This window comes from Schistocerca nitens, chromosome 1 (assembly GCF_023898315.1).
Source record: "Schistocerca nitens isolate TAMUIC-IGC-003100 chromosome 1, iqSchNite1.1, whole genome shotgun sequence".
Lineage (NCBI taxonomy): Eukaryota > Metazoa > Arthropoda > Insecta > Orthoptera > Acrididae > Schistocerca > Schistocerca nitens.
Genome location: NC_064614.1, coordinates 1,249,795,925 through 1,249,816,060, shown reverse-complemented (window position 1 = coordinate 1,249,816,060; position 20,136 = coordinate 1,249,795,925). Strand labels below are relative to the sequence as shown.

Here is a 20,136-nt window from a genome sequence, read left to right as displayed (position 1 = left end):
CCGTGCCACAATAACTCCTTAGTAACCAAGCGGTCAGCATAGGAGGACATTGTAGGGCATGTATTGCCGTCCGTGGTGAAGACACACACTATTAAGGATGACACTTTTAGGTACTGATAACGCTGTCTCATACGAGTACGCGGCATCTTCACAGTGATCGCTAAAGATCAGATGCTGTCACGCCCCTTAAACGCTACCAGGCCTGGTAACAACATTAAACAGAAAAAAACACTAATGTACTCTGGTGTTTATAACATCCGTCCCAGAGAGTTCAAACTCTAATCATTTGCACACATCCAGATTGTGTGTAAGTGTACAATGTTTCATTGAGATCTGACGATGTTTTCTGGGTGGTTCACTTTCTTGTTCAGGCAGTGTAATTTAAGAAAGAATTCATTATCAGAGAAAAACAGTGCACTAGTTTGGTCATTTCATTACGCTGGTTAACACAAGTACGATGAAAGACAAATTATAAAATGGATATGTTTTTAAGAGAGGGGTTGGGTTGGGTTGTTTGGGGGAAGAGACCAAACAGTGAGGTCATTGGTCTCATCAGATTAGAGAAGGACGGGGAAGGAAGTAGGCCGTACTCTTTCAAAGGAACCATCCCGGCATTTGCCTGGAGCGACTTAGGGAAATCACGGAAAACCTAAATCATGATGGCCGGACGCGGGATTGAACCGTCGCCCTTCGAAATGCTAGTCAAGTGTTTTGAAGTGTGGAAAGGAATTATAGGGATAAAACGAGCGAGAGAACAATGTGGCCAATGAGGAGCGACAGTGGTAGATGGTGGCGTATTACCTAGCCTGGAAGTCGTAGCTTATCGATAGACAACAATGTTAATTGCTGAGAAAGTAAATAACGGCTCGCAAGCGGTAAACGCCGTACTATATATCTGACGTAGTCCTTAGAAAATGTGAGCTTCTATTGGTACTAGTCCATCGTCAAAATAGTGCTTAACAGGAGGCATATCATGTAGCACGGTGACTTCGAAAAACCGCCAAGTTGTAGGGCAGTGATCCAGATGGTATGTGTATCAAAACTCGGTCCCAGAAAGACATAGGTGGCGCTGTTGTACCTCGGTACGTTTTTCAGAAATTCGCAGCTAGGGCGCCCAGTAACAGAAGTTTGATATCTTTTCTTATTCTATTTTTAAATCGTGGCATTTTCTTATCGTGTTCTGCGGTCTTTCTCATACATTACAATTAATAGTCAGGAAAAATTAATATTTGTCCAAAAGAGAAAACATGTTCTAAGGTATAATATAACCTAAATTTAAAAGCGTTGCAGTCGATAAAATCTTGTTACTCTACTACGCATCATAAATAAGAAAGTGAAAATGGTTCAAATTGCTCTAAGCACTATGTGACTTAACATCTGACGCCGTCAGTCCCTTGGACATAGAACTACACTACTGGCCATTAAAATTGCTACACCACGAAGATGACGAGCTTCAGACGCGAAATTTAACCGACAGTAAGAAGATGCTGCGATATGCAAATCATTAGCTTTTCAGAGCATTCACACAAGGCTGGCGCAGGTGACGGCACATACAACGTGCTGACATGAGGAAAGTTTCCAACCGATTTCTCATACACAAACAGCAGTTGACCGGCATTGCCTGGTGTTGTCGTGATACCTCGTGTAAGGAGACGAAATTCGTACCATCACGTTTCCGACTTTGTTAAAGGTCGGATTGTAGCCTATCGCGATTGCGTTTTATCGTACCGCGACATTGCTGCTCGCGTTGGTCGAGATCCAATGACTGTTAGCAAAATATGGAATCGGTGGCTTCAGGAGGGTAAAACGGAACGCCGTGCTGGATACCAACGGCCTCGTATCACTAGCAGTCGAGATGACAGGCGTCTCATCCGCATGGCTGTAACGGATCGTGCAGCCACGTCTCGATCCCTGAGTCAACAGATGGGGACGTTTGCAAGACAACAACCCTCTGCACGAACAGTTCGACGACGTTTGCAGCAGAATGGACTGTCAGCTCGGAGACCATGGCTGCGGTTACCTTTGACGCTGCATCACAGACAGGAGCGCCTGCGTTGGTGTACTCAACGACGAACCTGGGTGCACGAATGGCAAAACGTCATTTCTTCGGATGAATCCAGGTTCTTTTTACAGCACCATGATGGTCGCATCCGTGTTTGGCGACATCGCGGTGAACGGACATTGGAAGCGTGTAATCGTCATCCCCATACCCGGCGTGATGGTATGGGGTGCCATTGGTTACACGTCTCGGTCATCTCTTGTTCTCACTGGACGTTACGTTTCAGGTGTGTTACGACCCGTGGCTCTACCCTTCATTCGATCCCTGCGAAACCCTACATTTCAGCAGGATACTGCACGACTGCAATTTGCAGGTCCTGTACGGGTCTTTCTCGATACAGAAAATGTTCGACTGCTGCACGCCAGAAAATTCTCCAGATCTGTCACCAATTGAAAACATCAGGTCAATGGTGGCCGAGCAAGTGGCTCCTCACAATGCGCCAATCACTGCTCTTGATGAACTGTCGTATCGTGTTGAAGCTGCATAGGCAGCTGTACCTGTACACTCCATCCACACTCTGTTTGACTCAATGCCCAGGCGTATCATTACGGCCAGAGGTGGTTGTTCTGGGTACTGATTTCTCATGATCTATGCAGTCAAATTTCGTGAAAATGTAATCAAATGTTAGTTCTAATATAATATATTTGTTCAATCAATACCCGTTTATCATCTGCATTTCTTCTTTGTGTAGCAATTTTAATGACCAGTAGTGTACTTAAACATAACTAACCTAAAGACATCACACACATCCATGCCCGAGGCAGGATTCGAAACTTCGACCGTAGCAGCCGCGTGGTTCCCGACTGAAGGGCCTAGAACAGCTCGGCCACACCGGCTGGCTAGGATAGTGAAATCAAATGGAACAGAAATATTGTCAAAACTCAAGGAAAAGGAAATTGCTATTTACCTTAAGGAAGACACGTCAAGTTGCAGACAGGCACAATTAGAAAACATTCACATAAAACTTTCGGCCACAGCTTTTGTCAGTAAAAGACACCACACAAACATACACACACACACACACACACACACACACACACGTATGTATATAACCTTCACAAACACACAATCAAGCATACCTCACGCACCGCACGACCGCCTAATACAGTTTGATGAACAGACACAGTACTATCGTTGCACGTCTTGCTTTCGCAGAGTTTGGAACGATGTCCCTCACCGGGTCCTGCCTGGGAGACGTGGTGGCTGCTGCGGCCCTCGTGGCCACGCTGGTCGTCCTCGCCTGCAGGTGGTTCTATGGCTACTGGGAACGCCGTGGAGTGCCGTCTCTCGAGACGCAGTCGATCTTCGGCAACTGCAAGGACATACTTCTGAACCGCAAACATTTCGGTGAAGGCCTACTGGAGCTGTACCGGCGCCTGGACCCTCACCCTTACGGAGGGATCTTCATATCCCTGAGACCAATGCTGGTCGTCAGAGACCCAGAGCTCATCAAGAGCTGCCTCCTCAAAGACTTCGGCCACTTCCAGCACAGGGGACTCAAGGTGGGTAGCGGTAAAGCGCCTACATTGCAAGTGACTTTTTAATATTTTGCTTACACATACCTTGTCAGCAGAGTTAAAACAGACCAAAAAACGCTTTTTTGTATGCAATTAAAGGTGTATACAATGGTTATTACTACTTGGAAATAAAACTGATTAGAGAAGCTTTGACGAACCTTTGAAATATGCTTGAAATTATGTGCATAACCTGAAATGTTCATTAACCGTGATTTATTTTCAAAGAATATTCTTAAGAATTTATTTTATTTACTACCGATTCATCAAGAACATTAACACATTTAATCACACTATGTAAGCATGGAAGTAGTTTCCAGGGAGTAACTGATGAAATCATAACCAAATTCCTTTTAATAAGTGGGAATTTTATTCACTTTAATAGTGCATAAAAGCATTATTTAAATGAAACAGATTTAAAATTATAATCAGAAAGCACCCTCTAAATATCAAAGTTACAATTTATTCGGAGGCAGAAAGAAACAAGTTTTGACTGTATGAGCTTTCGTGCAGAGAAACTTGCCGCTACCTTTTGACACGGCCGTAGTTACGACCACTCACAACAGCCTCTGAAAGACTACACTGGTGCAAATCTGCAACACAACCAGATTAAACTAAGAGCTTTAACAATATACACAAGCACACAAACTATGCACCCCCCGCAGGAGGGAGGGAAATGGTACAAAACACTAACAATTAAAATATTTACCTTGCCACCGAAGGTGCAACTTGATTTTAACTTCTAAGAAAAGTCTTACGGTGAAAAGGTGGCAACTTTATATACTAAAGTGATTACTTAAATAAAAGCCCATGAAATGCAATCTTATATAAAATTCTACAAGGTTGGCCAAACAATAGTTAAGATGCTCTACAATACACAGATACCGCCTCTCAAGATCATAGGCAATAATATCAAAGTTTCCAAAGATCAAAACATATTTCAGGTACTAGTCGATTAGACTCCAAGCAATAAATTCGTTCACACACCAAATTCGACAAACATGACAGAGGCAGCTCCTAACGTACAGTAGATTGATAGGGATATTACCGAACAATCCGAACCGCAGGTTGCTCTAACCCGCCCCTACTCCACAAGGGAAAAACGGACCACCCAATTTATAAACAACCACCTTCCCGCGGGTGGGCAAACGGAGAAGAATTGTGGGACGACCCCAAAGCAAAACGGTTGGTGACCTCACCAAGAAAACAAGTAGAATTTAACAAGAGTAAATGAAACAACATATCACCAATCACTTAATTTCCAATAAACTGCGATTTCTCGAGAAGACCTGGCGTAGCACCCCCAAATAGCTCTCCCGAACCGTCTGCTGCCAGCCGCTTCAACGGATGCAGGAAGACGCGCCTGTCTCCCGTCTCATGGCGTCGCAGCTCGCACCGGACAGACTGATGTCGTGGGTTGACTCCTGTTGCTCTCGTGTCGACCGCGAAGTCTCTATCCCTCGCTATACGCCGCGGCCCATTGGATTCACGTGGCGACCTCACAGGCGCCGACGCTCAAGACGGACAAGTCATCTTGTGTCTCAGTGCGTGACCGGCCAACCGATCGATCCAACCGCCAATGATCATTGCCTGAGCCAACTCGAGCAGACTGGCGGCCTCACGCACAGACTCAGATGCAGGAACGAAGCCCCGACCGGGCGAGTTCTCTTACTGGCGGAGTGGAAAGACTCTCATTTTGCCGCCTTTAAAGGTTGATCCGAACGACAGACATACTAGCAGTCCGAACGACAGACAGACACGAACTTCCTAACAAATGCGGATAGACTAGCAAACTGCGGACGAGAGACTGACCCAGACTGACTCACTGGCGAGCTCGTAGCTCCCCTTAAATGCACGTGAACAGCAGCCTCTCCCCTTTCCCACCAGAGGGAGACACCAAAGCTACGATTGCCACAAGGATGCCCACGCCAGAAACGGAGGGCGACTGCTTCACACTACACGCTGCGGCGCGCTCTTCAAAACAGCAATTTTTACGACGCCTCAGTTCACGCTTCAGTGGCGTAAGGAAACCATCGAGTGGAAGTCCACCAGATGAACAACCTCCAGTATTCTTTAAGGTGCGAAGTAACTTCAAATTGTCAGTCAGCACTTTATTTGCTGCACATGACTTCGAGCAACGTTCAAAGGCGCGTCCAACGTTTCTCGAAAGGAGCTATCAAATGAAAACCGAACACCCGCCACAACGTGACCATGGGACGGTTCTTTCCAGATGAAATCACGAGACGCGTTAAAACTTTTATCCAACTGGGAGACAAGACAATTCAATACCGTTTCGCAGAAAGCGGTCGGCGAATGAAACCGACATCCACGCATGTTTTTCCGCAGGTTCGCAAGGATGTAACAACCACATGATGGAAGATACGGGAGATGTTGCGTCTTTCCCAACCAGATCGCTGAAGTGCAGCCTTCGTCCGATTGGCAGTGAGGGTGTAGGAGCTGCCGTGAAACGGGATGAATCTGTCCAACAGCATTCCGACAGCCCGAGGGAAAAGGCAAAGCCAACAATGGAACATTCCACATGTACCCCAAGAAAGAAATCCTAAGTTTCCACATGTACCCCGAGAAAGAAATCCTAAGTTGTCCACACAAGTTTCGGTACAGCCACGACGACCTTCGTCTTCCAATGCAGTCGGCATGTGCCCGTCGAGATCTACAATTAGTGCGCAGTGCTATCGAGACACTTACAGAAACTGCGAAGTGCCGCAAAGTCAAAACTTCCAGGAATGCTGTCGGACTGAAATATCCTGCTGCACTGTCACGCCCGCCCCCACACTGCCTGTCTCACGGACGCTACACTTGATCGATTTGCTTGGGAAACACTGCAACAACTTCCGTTGAGCCCGGATCATTCACCGTGTGATTTTCTCATCTTTGGCGACTTGAAGACAGAGATGCGTGGACGACGGATTCAGTCGAACGAGGAAGTGCAAGAGTGGTTGCGGTTTTCGATCCGTCAGAGGTCGACTGTGTTCTACAAAACAAGACTTGATCGTCTCATCTCCCAGTGTGATAAAAGCCTTAGCACGTGTGTTGATTCCTTTTGAATGGAACCGTTGCATCGTCTTGTTGTCACAGGTGTTCAGTTTCCATTTTACTACTACTCATACTTTATTTCTTAATTTTAGACAAAGTATTTCACAAAACATTACATTTTTTTTCTAATTTTTTATTTTTATTTTCAAGTTTCGCACAGCAATAAAGATCGCTATATTTTTATTATTAACGGTATACGCATCAGTCAGCATTCGTAGCTGAGTGCTCAGTGCGGTAGACTGTGATGCGAATGACCCGGGTTCGATTCCAGTAAATGCCAAGGTATTTCCCTTTGTGGGAGGGCTGGTACGGGGTGCAGTCAGCTTCTTGTTGCCAATTGAGGAGATACTTGATCAAGTAGTATCTGCTCCAAGGTCTGGAAAGTCGGCAAAACGGCCAGGAGAACTGTGTGCTCACCACATACCCTTACATACTTCTTCTGCATGATGCAGAGGACGACACGGTGGTGCTTAGACATCCTTTGTAAATTCCCAGTCTGGCGAGAAGCTCGCATATACATCAAGAGAAAGCAGAGAAGTTTTGACTTACGCTTCTTTGTTGTAAGAGTACAGGCAATCGGCAGTTCATCTGTAAAGGAAATGGGACACAGGACGCTACTGCGACCATTTGGAGAGCACTGCTGCAGTGTTTGGAATTGTTATCAAGTAGTCATGACAACAGACATAAACAGAATTTAGACACGCACTGGTAGTATCGTAATACGTCGGTGTAGCTTGTACAAAAGTGTAATAGAAATACTGGGGCAACTAGAATGGTAGTGGCTCCGCTGCCCCTACTGCTGTCGTTTTACGCAACAAGCAGTGATGTATCTGGCCTTCAATAACCACACACGAGATTGTCACAAAACAGAAGTGCACCTCAGATGCACTTCCACCACCAAACTCATCCGGCACCAGTCAGAATTTCTAGTATGGTGGTCGTGGCACTTTCTCCCATCACTGTACCAAAATTTTCGACTATACGAGGTGTTCCCGATACTCGACCTTTTTGGTCTCCATTGATTGGACTATTATAGCACCAGCATGGTCGGCTATGTCGTTATTATTATTAATATAAACGTCCCCATGAATGACTTCCGCAATCGTTGCACTAAAACTATATTGGCACTTACAAGCACGGTAGTTTCGTAGTCAGAAGGCCTGACGAGTAAACCGATAAAATTATTTATTTTATGCTGCTAACACTCACAAGACTGTTAGGTGAAATATACATAAACATCAATTTTTACAAATTCTGAGTGCGCGACTAAGCCGGTGGCATAATAAGGCCAGCCAATGAAGACCAAAAAAGTTGGACTGCGGCAAATAGTTCGTGCAGGCGCAAATTTTTGTGCAATGGTAGGGGGGAGTGACATGAGCACGAACTTGAAATCCTGACCAGTGACGGTTGAGTGTGGGAGTGGGGGCGCCTTTGAAGGCCTTTTGTGTGCTCTTTTCTTGAATCACTCGAAAACTACGGCCTCTAGAAACATATCCTGGTACAAAATCCACTAGATTACATTTCCTTCAGAAAAGGTCCCATTGAGAAAAAGAAAACTTCGCACGTGGTTGTTAAGGTCAGAAATAACACTGTGCGCTGCACAAAACGAGAGCAGTAGGCGCAGCTGTATCGCCTTGTATATGGATTCCAATATTTCCTAGGGGAAACATTGTGTTTAGAGTTTGAGGAATATAGCAGATGATAACCACCATTGCTGAGTCCAGAAATCTCTGGGATTCTGCTGTTATTCAGGGAGGAACTATGGTACAATTTAATTTTCTTCCCTTTATTTCGACATCTAGGCAGAACTCATACAGACATCATCATACGGAAAAGGGTTCACGAGTACGAGAGCAACATACGCGTTGGATTTAATACACTGCACATAGTCGTAAACAAACAATTGCAGTGCAGTCATATTAGAAACTGGCATGCTCTTACAACAGAAACTCATATACACAGACAGAAAAAAATCACAACATCAAAAAGTAATTACTGTAGAGTACTAAAATTTCGCCGGCCGGGGTGGCCGAGCGATTCTAGGCGCTACAGTCTTGAACCGCGCGACCACTACGGTCGCAGGTTCGAATCCTGCCTCGGGCATGGATGTGTGTGATGTTCTTAGGTTAGTTGTGTTTAACTAGTTCTGAGTTCTAGGGGACTGATGACCTCAGAAGTTAAGTCCCATAGTGCTCAGAGACTTCTGAAACACTTTTTTGAATGAAATTTCAATAATACATTTGCCTAGGTAAAACCTTTAAGCGATTAAAATTGCAAGTTACAGGTTAATATAAGTGCGAAATTAGCCATTGCAAATATGAAATGTTAATACATTGCTGACAGCTAACGACCTTGCCGCAATGGTAACACCGGTTTCCATCGGATCAGCGAATGCGTTGTCTGACTTTGATAGAACTTCGGTGCACTCAGCCCTTGTGAGGAAAATTGAGGAGCTTCTTGACTGAGAAGTAGCGACTTCGGCCCCCAAAACTGACAATGGCGGGAGAGCAGTGTGCTGACCTCATGCTCCCCCCTCCCCCAGAGTCCGCATTCAGTGACGCCTATAGGCTGAGGATAACATGGCCGTCTGTCAGTACCATTGAGTCTTCCGAGACGGGTTGGGAGGGAGTTTAGTTTGGTATATTAAGATCTGGTGTTACCACCAGGAAGTTGAATGCAAGCGTGCAAACGTGTATGCACTGTGCTTTATAGGTGCCGGTTCTCAAATTGTAGGATAGAGTTCTGTGCCTGTTTCTATTGGTCGGCCAAAACACGGACGGTTAATGCTGTTTATGGATGACGTTCGAGTTGTTGTCCGATGATGTTCCACATGTGCTCGATCAGAGACAGTGCTGGCGATCGAGCAGGCCAAGAAAACTTGTTGACACTCTGTAGAGCACGTTGGTTTACAACAACATGAGCCCTGTATGAACGAGCGTTATGCTGCGGCAAAGTCACACCATACCCTTGCCCCCTTCCAAATGGCTCTGAGCGCTATGGGACTCAACATCGGGTCATCAGTCCCCTAGAACTTAGAACTACTGAAAGTAACCTAAGGACATCACACACATTCATGCCCGAGGCAAGACTCGAACCTGCGACCGCTGCGGTCACGCGGTTCCATACCGTAGCGCCCAGAACCGCTCGGTCACGCCTGCGTGCTCCCCCGTTCCCTCCATCCCCCCCCTCCCACTCCCCACCCCCTGGAAAGCTGTTCACAAATGGCAGTACAGAACATCGAATCACCGGACTGACGTACAAATATGGAGTCAGGGTGCATGGGGTAACCACGCGTGTTCCTGCCACCATACGAAATGTAAGTCCTATATGTCTGTCACGCAGACATATTGGTTGCAGGCCCTAAGTTGGTCTCCTCCTAACCAAGCTTCGCGATCACTGGCATCGACGCAGAAACAGCTTTCATCAGGAAACACAAATGACCTCCATCCTGCCCTCGAATGGGCTCTCACTTGAGACCACTGTGGTCGCAAATGGCGATGGTTGGTGTTAGTGGAACGTACGCTGTAGGCTGTGAGACTTATTTTTAACAGTTCGTTGTGTCGGTATGTTTCCAACTGCTGCTCATATTGCCGCTGCGTATGCAGTACGATGCGCCAGAGGCGTACGCCGAACACGATGATCGTCCCACTCGGTAGCGTCACCTGACCGATCGGAGCCCGGTCTTCTTGCGACCTTACATTCTCCTACATCTACATCTACATTTATACTCAGCAAGCCACTCAACTGTGTGTGGCGGAGGGCACTTTACCTGCCACTGTCATTAAATCCCTTTCCTGTTCCAGTCGCGTATGGTTCGCGGCGAGAACGATTGGCGGAAAGCCTCCGTGCAAACTCGAATCTCTCTAATTTTACATTCGTGATCTCCTCGGGAGGTATAAGTAGGGGGAAGCGATATATTCGATATCTCATCCAGAAAGGCAACCTCTCGAAATCTGGACAGCAAGATACACCGTGATGCAGAGGGCCTCTCTTGCAGAGTCTGCCACTTGATTTTGCTAAACATCTCCGTAACGCTATCACGCTTACCAAATAACCCTGTGACGAAACGCTCCGCTCTTCTTTGGATCTTCTCTGCCTCCTCTGTCAACCCGACCTGGTTCGGATCCCACAATGATGAGCAATACTCAAGTATAGGTCGAACGAGTGTTTTGTAAGGAACCACCTTTGTTGATGGACTACATTTTCTAAGGACTCTCCCGGTGAATCTCAATCTTCCTGCATTTCGCTGCAATTTTCTAATGCTGCCACTTTTCTGTATACTACAGCATCATCCGTGAAAAGCAGCATGGAACTTCCGATTTTATCTACTAGGTGATTTATATATATTGTGAAAAGCAATGGTCCCATAACACTCTCCTGTGGCACGCCAGAGGTTACTTTCACGTCTATAGACGTCTCTCCATTGAGTTCTGTTTGCTAAACACTCGTCAATCCAGTCACACAGTTGGTCTGACATTCCGTAGGCTCTTACTTCGTTTATCAGGCGACAGTTCGGAACTGTATCGAACGGCTTCCGGAAGTCAAGGAAAACGGCATCTACCTGGGAGCCTGTATCCAATATTTCCTTGTGACCACCGCTGCCAGGAATCATATACAGTGGCTACATTCCTGCCAAGGCTTTCTGCAGTATCACAGAAGGAACATCCAGGTTCTCGTAGCCCTATTAGACGACCATCTTCAAACACACTGAGGCGTTATGGCGTCTTTGTCGCAGTAAAGTCCTTCTTGACTAACATCAGTTCACCATGTTTAGTTTCAAAGCTAACTAGGGCTCACGAACGTTAGAGTGTCTATTTAAAGCAAAGCTGATTTGCATCGGCGAAGTGCCACTACTAGTAGCCCCACTCTTACGCGACTGGCGCGAAATTTGAACAGGCATCATCTTTCACATGTAGAAAAACACCTACCAACTTTCGTTTATGTCGCAAAACTCTCTTGGTGTTGGGATTTTTTCCGTTCAAGTAAAAGGCCATATATTGAAGCCGGACAGTACGGTGACACAAGTCGGAAAACAACAACCAGAGGTGATCCAAAGGCTGTAGGAAGAGGCCTGTGGCGATGTATGTGTTTATATAGTCAAGACAAATGTGTCCGTCACCTTCTTCTTCAACAGAGTTGCGCAATAGGGTCGCGACCAGGTCAATAAGATGTAGCTGATTCCTCTAAGAGGTTTGGTTGAATATAAGGTGCCTTATAGTGTTGGTGAGTCTTCTGGAGCACCTGGTCCACTTTGGCCGGTGTCGGCCGTCTTCCTGTGTCTGCAGGTGGACGAGGAGCACGACCCGCTGAGCGCGCACCTGTTCAACCTGGGCGGGCCGCGGTGGCGCGCGCTGCGCACCAAGCTGACGCCGACGTTCACGTCGGGCAAGATGAAGCTCATGTTCCCGCTGATGGAGGCGTGCGCGCGCGAGATGGTCGCCGCCCTGCAGCCGCTGGCCGACCGCGGCGAGGTCGTCGAGATGAAGGAGTGGAATGCCAGGTTCACCACCGACGTCATCGGCACCTGCGCCTTCGGCATCCAGTGCAACTCGCTGCGGGACCCCGAGTCCGAGTTCCGCAGGATGGGCCGCGGCATCTTCACCTCGCCCATCCGGAACCTATTCAATTTTGTGCTGGTAACGTACTCACGCTCTGTTTATTCGAGACTAAAGGCGATTCTTCTGTGGGACTAATACTTTGCACATAGTGAGCGAGAGAATATGAAAATTCTCCGTGGTGCGTGTTGTGGGTTGCATGAAACACATCCGTAGGGGCAGCTGGATCAAACTGTATAGCCATCTTTTCTCCCATGTACAGAGTGACTCAGCTGCCCCTACCGAAAGGTTTTATGCAATCCGCAATACCTTCAGAAACCATGAGCGAGAATTTCATACCGATATTCCTACAGAAAAACTGAACAAGATCTTTTTCCAAGAAATTCATTGTAGATAAGTTTCGTACTGGGATACGTTTTCGCTGGAAGCCACGGTTTTCGAGTTATTCAAGAAAAACACGTTTTATGGTCACTTTTGTGGGTTTTCGTTTGATAATTCGAAAGCTACAGCCTCTAGCGAAAACGCTTCCCATAAAAAAATATTCCATTAAATTTCCTACAAAAAGATCCTGTTTATTATTTTATGTGGGTCTAATAGCTTGCACATAGTGAGCCAGAGTAGGGTGACCAAACGTCCGTATGAATCCGGAAATGTCTTCCTTTTCATCTCTTTCCCCATGCTCCACGTTCATTTTGTTTGCACTGTCTTCCATTATCGCAAAGTTGACCGTAATAAAAATTATATTTGCGATTGTTATTGTTCTACTGCTCTTTTCTTAAATACCTTACCTCTTGATGGCAGCAGGATCTTTGACTTTATCGATGTTCCACTCATGGATCGATCCATAAGCCAGTGCAGATATCGACGGTTTAAAATTTCCGTTCCGTATTTTCAATTCCGTATTCATATTCCCTTGACTTGGCATCTTAGATTTCATGTCATGTACTCAGTATTCATGTGTGAGTGTGATTTGCTGTTTATTGTAACCGAGTGAGTTTCGTAAATTATCTGGCGTTGTGACAGTTCGTAATTACTTTTCTATTTACGCTGTTAGAAAGGAACGGCATGTGAAAACTAGGTGGTTACCTCTTTCTCCTGGCCATTGAAAATGTACTGGAAATTTATCCTGCTCTGAAATCTTACTTTCTGTCTGAAACCCAGCCACCAAAGGTTTCGTTTCCGTTTTTTGAGAACAGGTTAAGAGAAATCTATGTATGGCACTTGTATTAATTGACGTCTGTGTTTAGTTTAAATATTCTGCAGATCGAAAAGGTGGGCAGTCCTGTGCTTGAGATGACTGAAATCTTAGATTCAGTATGTAAGGTGTTTGAGAACCAATTCAATGAAACATTCATTTGCCTAAACGTTAAACAGAAGCTGGATATGGCAACGGAAGGAGGCTTTGATAATGAAGTTAAATTTTTTATGGAGGAAGCATATGTTGCTGTATCAGTCGCGCCATGAATATTTAAAACGATGGCTCTATATGACTGACGGCTTTTCCTGTTTCAAATGGATGTCTCTAAAGAAAGAAGTTATTTACAATGATGTTGAAAAAACCCTTTTGTGATTACAAGATAAATGTAAAGCTTTTTAAATTGAAGATGTAAAACGTTTTAACCAATTGTGTAGTTTTAGACAGTTTGTGAAACAGAATAGTAATGATACTGAAGTTAGTCGGTTATCTTCTAGTTAAACATGGGCCAAGTATTTTTGTCAAAGAAAGTCTGTTGATTGTCATTCAGATTTGTTAAAACTTGCCGAATACTTTTTCAGTGTATGGGGACACAACGCAGGTGTAGAAGATGTATTTTCGCTCATTACAACACAGTGAACTGATGACAGGACTAGGTTGAACCTTGAATCTGTTGAAGATTTTTAATGGTCGAGTATAACAATTTGAAAGAATTTACCTATGTATCTTTTTACAACTGTTTGCTAAGCTAGCCAACACATCTACAGAGAATTGGATCTTCAGTGAAGTACCTTAAAACTTAAGGGACGTACCTTATTTCTAATAATTAATTCATTTATTGAATTTTTTTCTAACTTCGTCCACCTTTTTTAAACTGTTTGTCGTCTTCTTTTTACGTCTGCATCTGGTCACCCTAAGAGAGAGAATATGAAAATGCTGCGTGGTGGGTGTTACGGGTTGCATAAAACCCATGGGTAGGGTCAGCTGAATAACCGGGTGTAGCCATCTTTAGACTTGTATTCAACAACAAAAAGGTATGTTATAATACCAGGGATAAGAATTAAACCGTCTTTTATTGGTATGCTTGCTACGTCCTTCTGATGCCCAGTCTCTAACACTGCTATTTAAAAGCGGACGTTTGACCAGTGATCGGCAATCTCAGTACATTAGGGATACACAGGTCTATACCATTTCACTGAGGGAGGCACGGTAAAGGTAGCCACTTCTTGAGTTAACCTTTAAACCGGTATGTCGAGTCCTCATAAGTGCTATGGGTAGCCGTTACAATGTTCTCCTGAATGTATTGCAGTTTACCGAAGCACTTTTTACAGTGCGAACAGCAACGTAGCAGATTAAAATCTGGTACCTATTACAAAGTTACGTTGCCTTAAGAAGTACACGACATTTGCCCTGATTGTAACGGGGGTCAACATTCTGTTTAGAGGAGTGTTGTGGTTTCATATTAAATATTTGTAATTGTTTGTCCCTCCCTGGTTGTTGTCACAGGCAGTCAGCGTAACATTTTTCCCGTCATAGTATTTTTGTACCACTTACTATTCTTGTTTCAAATGGCTGGTGTTAGCCCTATCGCCATCATTTTCTTCTGAAAGTAGAGTACATAATAAACCACCAGCAATTTGAAACAAAAAGAGTAACTGATACAAATACATCCTTACTTGTAAGATATTAACCTGATTGACTGTATTTCTACACATGTCCTGAAAGATAGAAGAAAAAGGGCGAACAGTCTTTAGAAAAGTGAGTGGCAATTCAATGCAAATGAAGACTTATTCAGTACCAGTCTAACATTTTTTACAAGTCCTCGATTGTGAATGATCATTTGAATTGTATTTCAGAACGTAACACTTCCTCTCCAGTACCGTATGACGTAAACCTAAGGAAACAAATGAAAACACAGAAGACTAGTGTAATCTGCCCCCTCCTTTCTGCTTGCAGCTATTGTCCACAATAAGTAATATCTTCTGTGAAAACTTTGAGAGGAGCAAAGATTACAATTAACTTTCTAGTTTACTTAGCTTCTCGTGTAGATTTGGCTCGATTTCTTCTTGTCTAGGGGACTGATTCTTGAAGCTGAAAAGGTCACGTTTTAGGTCCTCACTGCTGGACTGATTAAATAAATATCAAGATTGTTGCTGGAGAATTTTTGTTGTTACGTTAATATATTTTGTCACGTTTTTGTATATCTTACGTTCTTTTGATTTTTCACATTAACAAAGCCGAAATTACATTGTTCGCACAAAATACAAAAATACGTCCGATAACATCAGAGGTCTGCTTACGACAGTCTCACTCAGCAGAGATAAAAATATTCCAAAGGGTTTACAATTTTTCTTAACAAATGAATTTCTAATAGTTTCTGTTACATTATTGTTTTTGATGATTATTTTATAAATGAATCCAGAAATAAACATAGTAACCAGCACAGTATTGCTCAATTAATAACAGAAATTTTAAGTGTGCCAATAGTTCGTAATTTCAGAGGTTTCTAAAACTAATAATTTTAACTGTACATTCAGAATTAGTACTTACCGATTACAACAACAGAAATAAAGTAATTCCTTTTCATAAATATCAGCTTGAAATCCAACATACTGTGTATGAAATTGTATGAAACTTTTCAGAAAAGCAGCTGAGATAATACTGACCTGTCCAAAATACGAAAAATAACACTGGTATCGACAACTACTGTTGACTAAAAGCAATGCTAGAGGATGTCCAGTTACATAATGCATCAGAGGAACAGGCATATGGAAGTGACGTAGTAGATGTTTCGGATTTTCAAGAAGGAAGGCTCACTGGAGTATAACGTCCCGTTGACAGCGACTCAGGTTTTACGTAATTGATGACAATTCATTTAAATAAGGTCCTAAAAGTATTAAAATATAACACTGAATGGAACTTCCAGTGGTGTTCTGTAGCTGTATCAACTCAAGTAGATTAGAGACCCACTTCACCGATTTCGCAGCTTCTAAGTTGCATCTTCTGTTGTGTACCTCTGCAGAACATTTTATAAATTACTAATGTTTTGACAATGGGGAACCGAAGTTATGTGAAATATAGTAAAGTACCGAGTGAACAGACTTCAAAAAAATGTTCAAATGTGTGTGAAATCTTATGGGACTTAACTGCTAAGGTGAACAGTCCCTAAGCTTACACACTACTTAACCTAAACTATCCTAAGGACAAACACACACACCCATGCCCGAGGGAGGACTCGAACTTCCGCTGGGACCAGCCGCATAGTCCACGACTGCAGCGCCGTAAACCTCTCGGCTAATCCCGCGCGGCGAACAGACTTAAAGAAGGAAGAAAATATGATGCGTCTAGTTACGAAACTAAGTGTGAATCACATACACCCCACAAACGGGCCTATACGTATTTAATAAATGAGATTTATAATTTCATACGAAAAAAAAGTTACTTACAATCCTACACAATATGACATAGAGAGTCGTTAGAGAATTTAGCACAGTAATAATTGCCGTGGCTAGGTAAAGTTTCAGCCTTCCTCAACTGCCCAGTCCAGTCTAAAATACGAAGTAATAGAATTAGAAATAAGAAACTGATGTTGGATTCAAACACATCAAAGTAGTAAGTAAAATGAAAAAGAGATGGCTACAGTCCCCATATAACGTGGAACAACTGCCAAAAACAGGACTGACCTATGTTAAAATCACGACCTGTCATCACTACCGATCAAGCAACAGACAATGTCCCTGGTAGATGCTATGCAGAAAAGTAATGAATCGTGAAGTGATTTAAGAATAAAATAAAAGATAATGATGAAAACTAATAAAATTAATGTATTGGAATACAATAAAAAGCCATTTCTACAATGTTGTGGGGGGCACCAATGATCGAAAGGAAGGTTATGGTGACGGTCGGAGTTACCGAAAGCCGGCATTCTTATGTGTCTTCACCAGCATAATAATAATAGTAGGAGCTCATAACACAAGCTACGAGGCGTTCTTCGTGTTGTCGGAGCGTGTGTGGTGACCGACGTCCTTATACTAAGACGGTTAAGGAAATCAATTAACACGGGCAAATGAAAGATACGAGAAGCGCGCTGCTGATGTTCTGTTGAGGAACTGCGGTCACTTCGAAAACGATTACACTCTGCTCTCTCTATTACCTTTAAAACTAAACCTGGGTGATACTGATCTAATAATGTTACTAAGGTGAACATTGTAAAAATTGATGGCTGTTTCTGCTTCAGTAGAGCAGTGTAAACATTTAATCAGATGACATAGATGTGGGCCGGCAGTGGCAGTAGACTTGGATATTAACATAAAAGACTGTAATAAGTTAACCAACTAGTTAGCCGCTGAGTCATCTTACTTAAAAAATTCAAATAGTGGAAGTTGGCCAACAAAGCTCGGTGTCTTAATTCCGTTTGGTAGTTGAGATTATTACCGGAGGTCTGTCTTATGATCTTTATTATACGAGGGTTGCCCAGAAAGTAATGCACCGTATTTTCTTTCCTTCAACAATTCTTTATTGAACGTAATGAGAATTACACATACGAAAGAATGATGTTTTATCTACATCGCGTTCTATGGCCTTCCTCCAGCGTGAAACGAGGGCGTGTATGCCCTGTCGGTACCGATCTTTGTCCTGGTGGCGGAATCAGTGCTTCCCTGTGTGGATCAGCTACTCATCGTCCTCCAAATGCCTTCCACGAATTGCATCCTTCAATGGGCCAAACAAATGGAAGTCCGATGGGACTAGGTCAGGGCTGTATGGTGGGTGTTGTCCCCGACCACTGCAAATCGTGGAGTTCCGCCGAACCGCATTCTGATTATCTCACCCTCCTTGCCCAGTGACTAACTGTACTTCTGTCGACATCAGATGCTCCATAGACTTTGCACAAGCGTTTGTGAATAGTTTCCACAGTTTCTTCTCTGCAGAAGGAAATTCAATGACGACACGTTGCTTGTAACGTACATTACCTACAGACGCCATTTTTAAACCGTCCTGCAGCTACGCTACGCGTCGCAAGTGACGGAAACTTGACGCCCTCACTTCAAGTAATACACACGTAGCGTTTCGCATTCGTATCATTGTTTTTGGCTGAGAAAAAAAAATTCAGTGCATTACTTTCTGGGCAAGCCTCGTACTACAGATTTTCCAGACGGACACTAACACACCGTTACCTAGCGTGATTTCGCGAGAACACCGTCACGTTTCATCCAGAGGTTGACATCGAAGATACCTGAACATTATTGTTACCCTATTGTACAAATTACACCGACCTGTAAGATCGAAGTAGTCAGTCTCTCTGCTACCATGCCTGTTTGATAAGGACTCCTATAGCTGGAGCAGTACACCAAACTGTGTATTTCCTTTACAGAATCACTGCCCTTTACAACAGTCACCCCGACGTTTCTTTGTCATCGTGCCTGACCGTGTTTTGCGATGTGTTCAGCAGTCCTCAGATTATAGTGGGGCCGAGCTTTATCGTGTTGCAGCAAAACATCTCCTGGTTTGCTGTGGTGCCGAAGTCGCCAGAAGCGCGTCTTGTCTTTTATTAATGTGTTGACATAGGCTTTTGAGTTAATGGTACAGCCTTTTGGTAGCACATCAATGAGAATCACACCTTCACAGTCCCAGAACACGGTGATTATTGTCTTACCGGCGGGAGCAGTTGCTTTGAATTTTCTCTTCTGTGGGGAGCGGGAATGGCGCCATTCCATCGACCGTCGTTTAGTTTCGGACTCAAAATGGTGAACCCAGGTTTCATCACCTGTCACAATCCGGGACAAGAAGGCCTCCCCCTCAGCTTCAGAACGTAACAAATCAAGACAAATGATTTTTCTGTGCGATTTGTGATCCACCGTTAGACACGGCGGAACCCATCTTGCACACAATTTTGAATATTCAAGAGCAAATCGTGGACCCTTCAGATGACCTCACCATCCGTGCACAGCGACTAACTGTACTTCTGTCAACATCAGATGCTCCATAGACATTGCAGAAGCGTCTGTGAATATGGACCACAGTTTCTTTCTCTGCAGTGAGAAATTCAATGACGGCACGTTGCTTGTAACGTACATCACCTACAGAATCCATTTTGAAACTGTCCTGCAGCTACGCTATCTGTTGCAAGTGAAGCAAACTCACTCAGGAGACTTCTAATAATAAATACGTAACGTTTCGTATTCGTAGCATTGTTTTCGGCCGAGAAAACAGAAAGTGGTGCATTACTTTCTGGCAACCCTCGTATGTATCTCCTTAAGGATCTTTAAAAAACAGTCACATCTCTCTTTATGTAGTATCTCCAAGTTATGTTGGAGATCTGAAATATGATGTTGATTATCACGTAAGTGAGAAGTTAGTGAGGATTTCGATCTGCTCACTTGGAGATGTTCTTAAAGCGCATTTAGAAACCTCTACTATGAAACTTCCTGGCAGATTAAAACTGTGTGCCCGACCGAGACTTGAACTCGGGACCTTTGCCTTGGCGGGCAAGTGCTCTACCAACTGAGCTACCGAAGCACGACTCACGCCCGGTACTCACAGCTTTACTTCTGCCAGTATCTCGTCTCCTACTTTCCAAACTTTACAGAAGCTCTCCTGGGAAACTTGCAGAACTAGCACTCCTGAAAGAAAGGATATAGCGGAGACATGGTGTTGTGGCCTGACAAGAGCAGCCAGTCCACAATAAGGTAGCCGACAGGGCACGCGTAACTCACGCCGTCTTGCGTTAAATCTGAAACAGTATAGGTGATGAAAGCTATA

At 44.1% G+C, this 20,136-nt stretch overlaps 1 protein-coding gene across 1 annotated transcript in view; it reads left to right on the top strand.

Annotated features, from left to right (window-relative positions):
- Positions 1 to 20,136, top strand: part of LOC126239809 (probable cytochrome P450 6a13) — a 112,129-nt gene that overhangs the window by 38,270 nt on the left and 53,723 nt on the right. Inside the window, exons 2-3 of the mRNA XM_049947886.1 lie at positions 3,215 to 3,561; positions 11,913 to 12,263. Coding sequence (XP_049803843.1) covers positions 3,226 to 3,561; positions 11,913 to 12,263 — 687 coding nt within the window. The 5' untranslated portion in view covers positions 3,215 to 3,225. The remainder of the gene's footprint in view (positions 1 to 3,214; positions 3,562 to 11,912; positions 12,264 to 20,136) is intronic.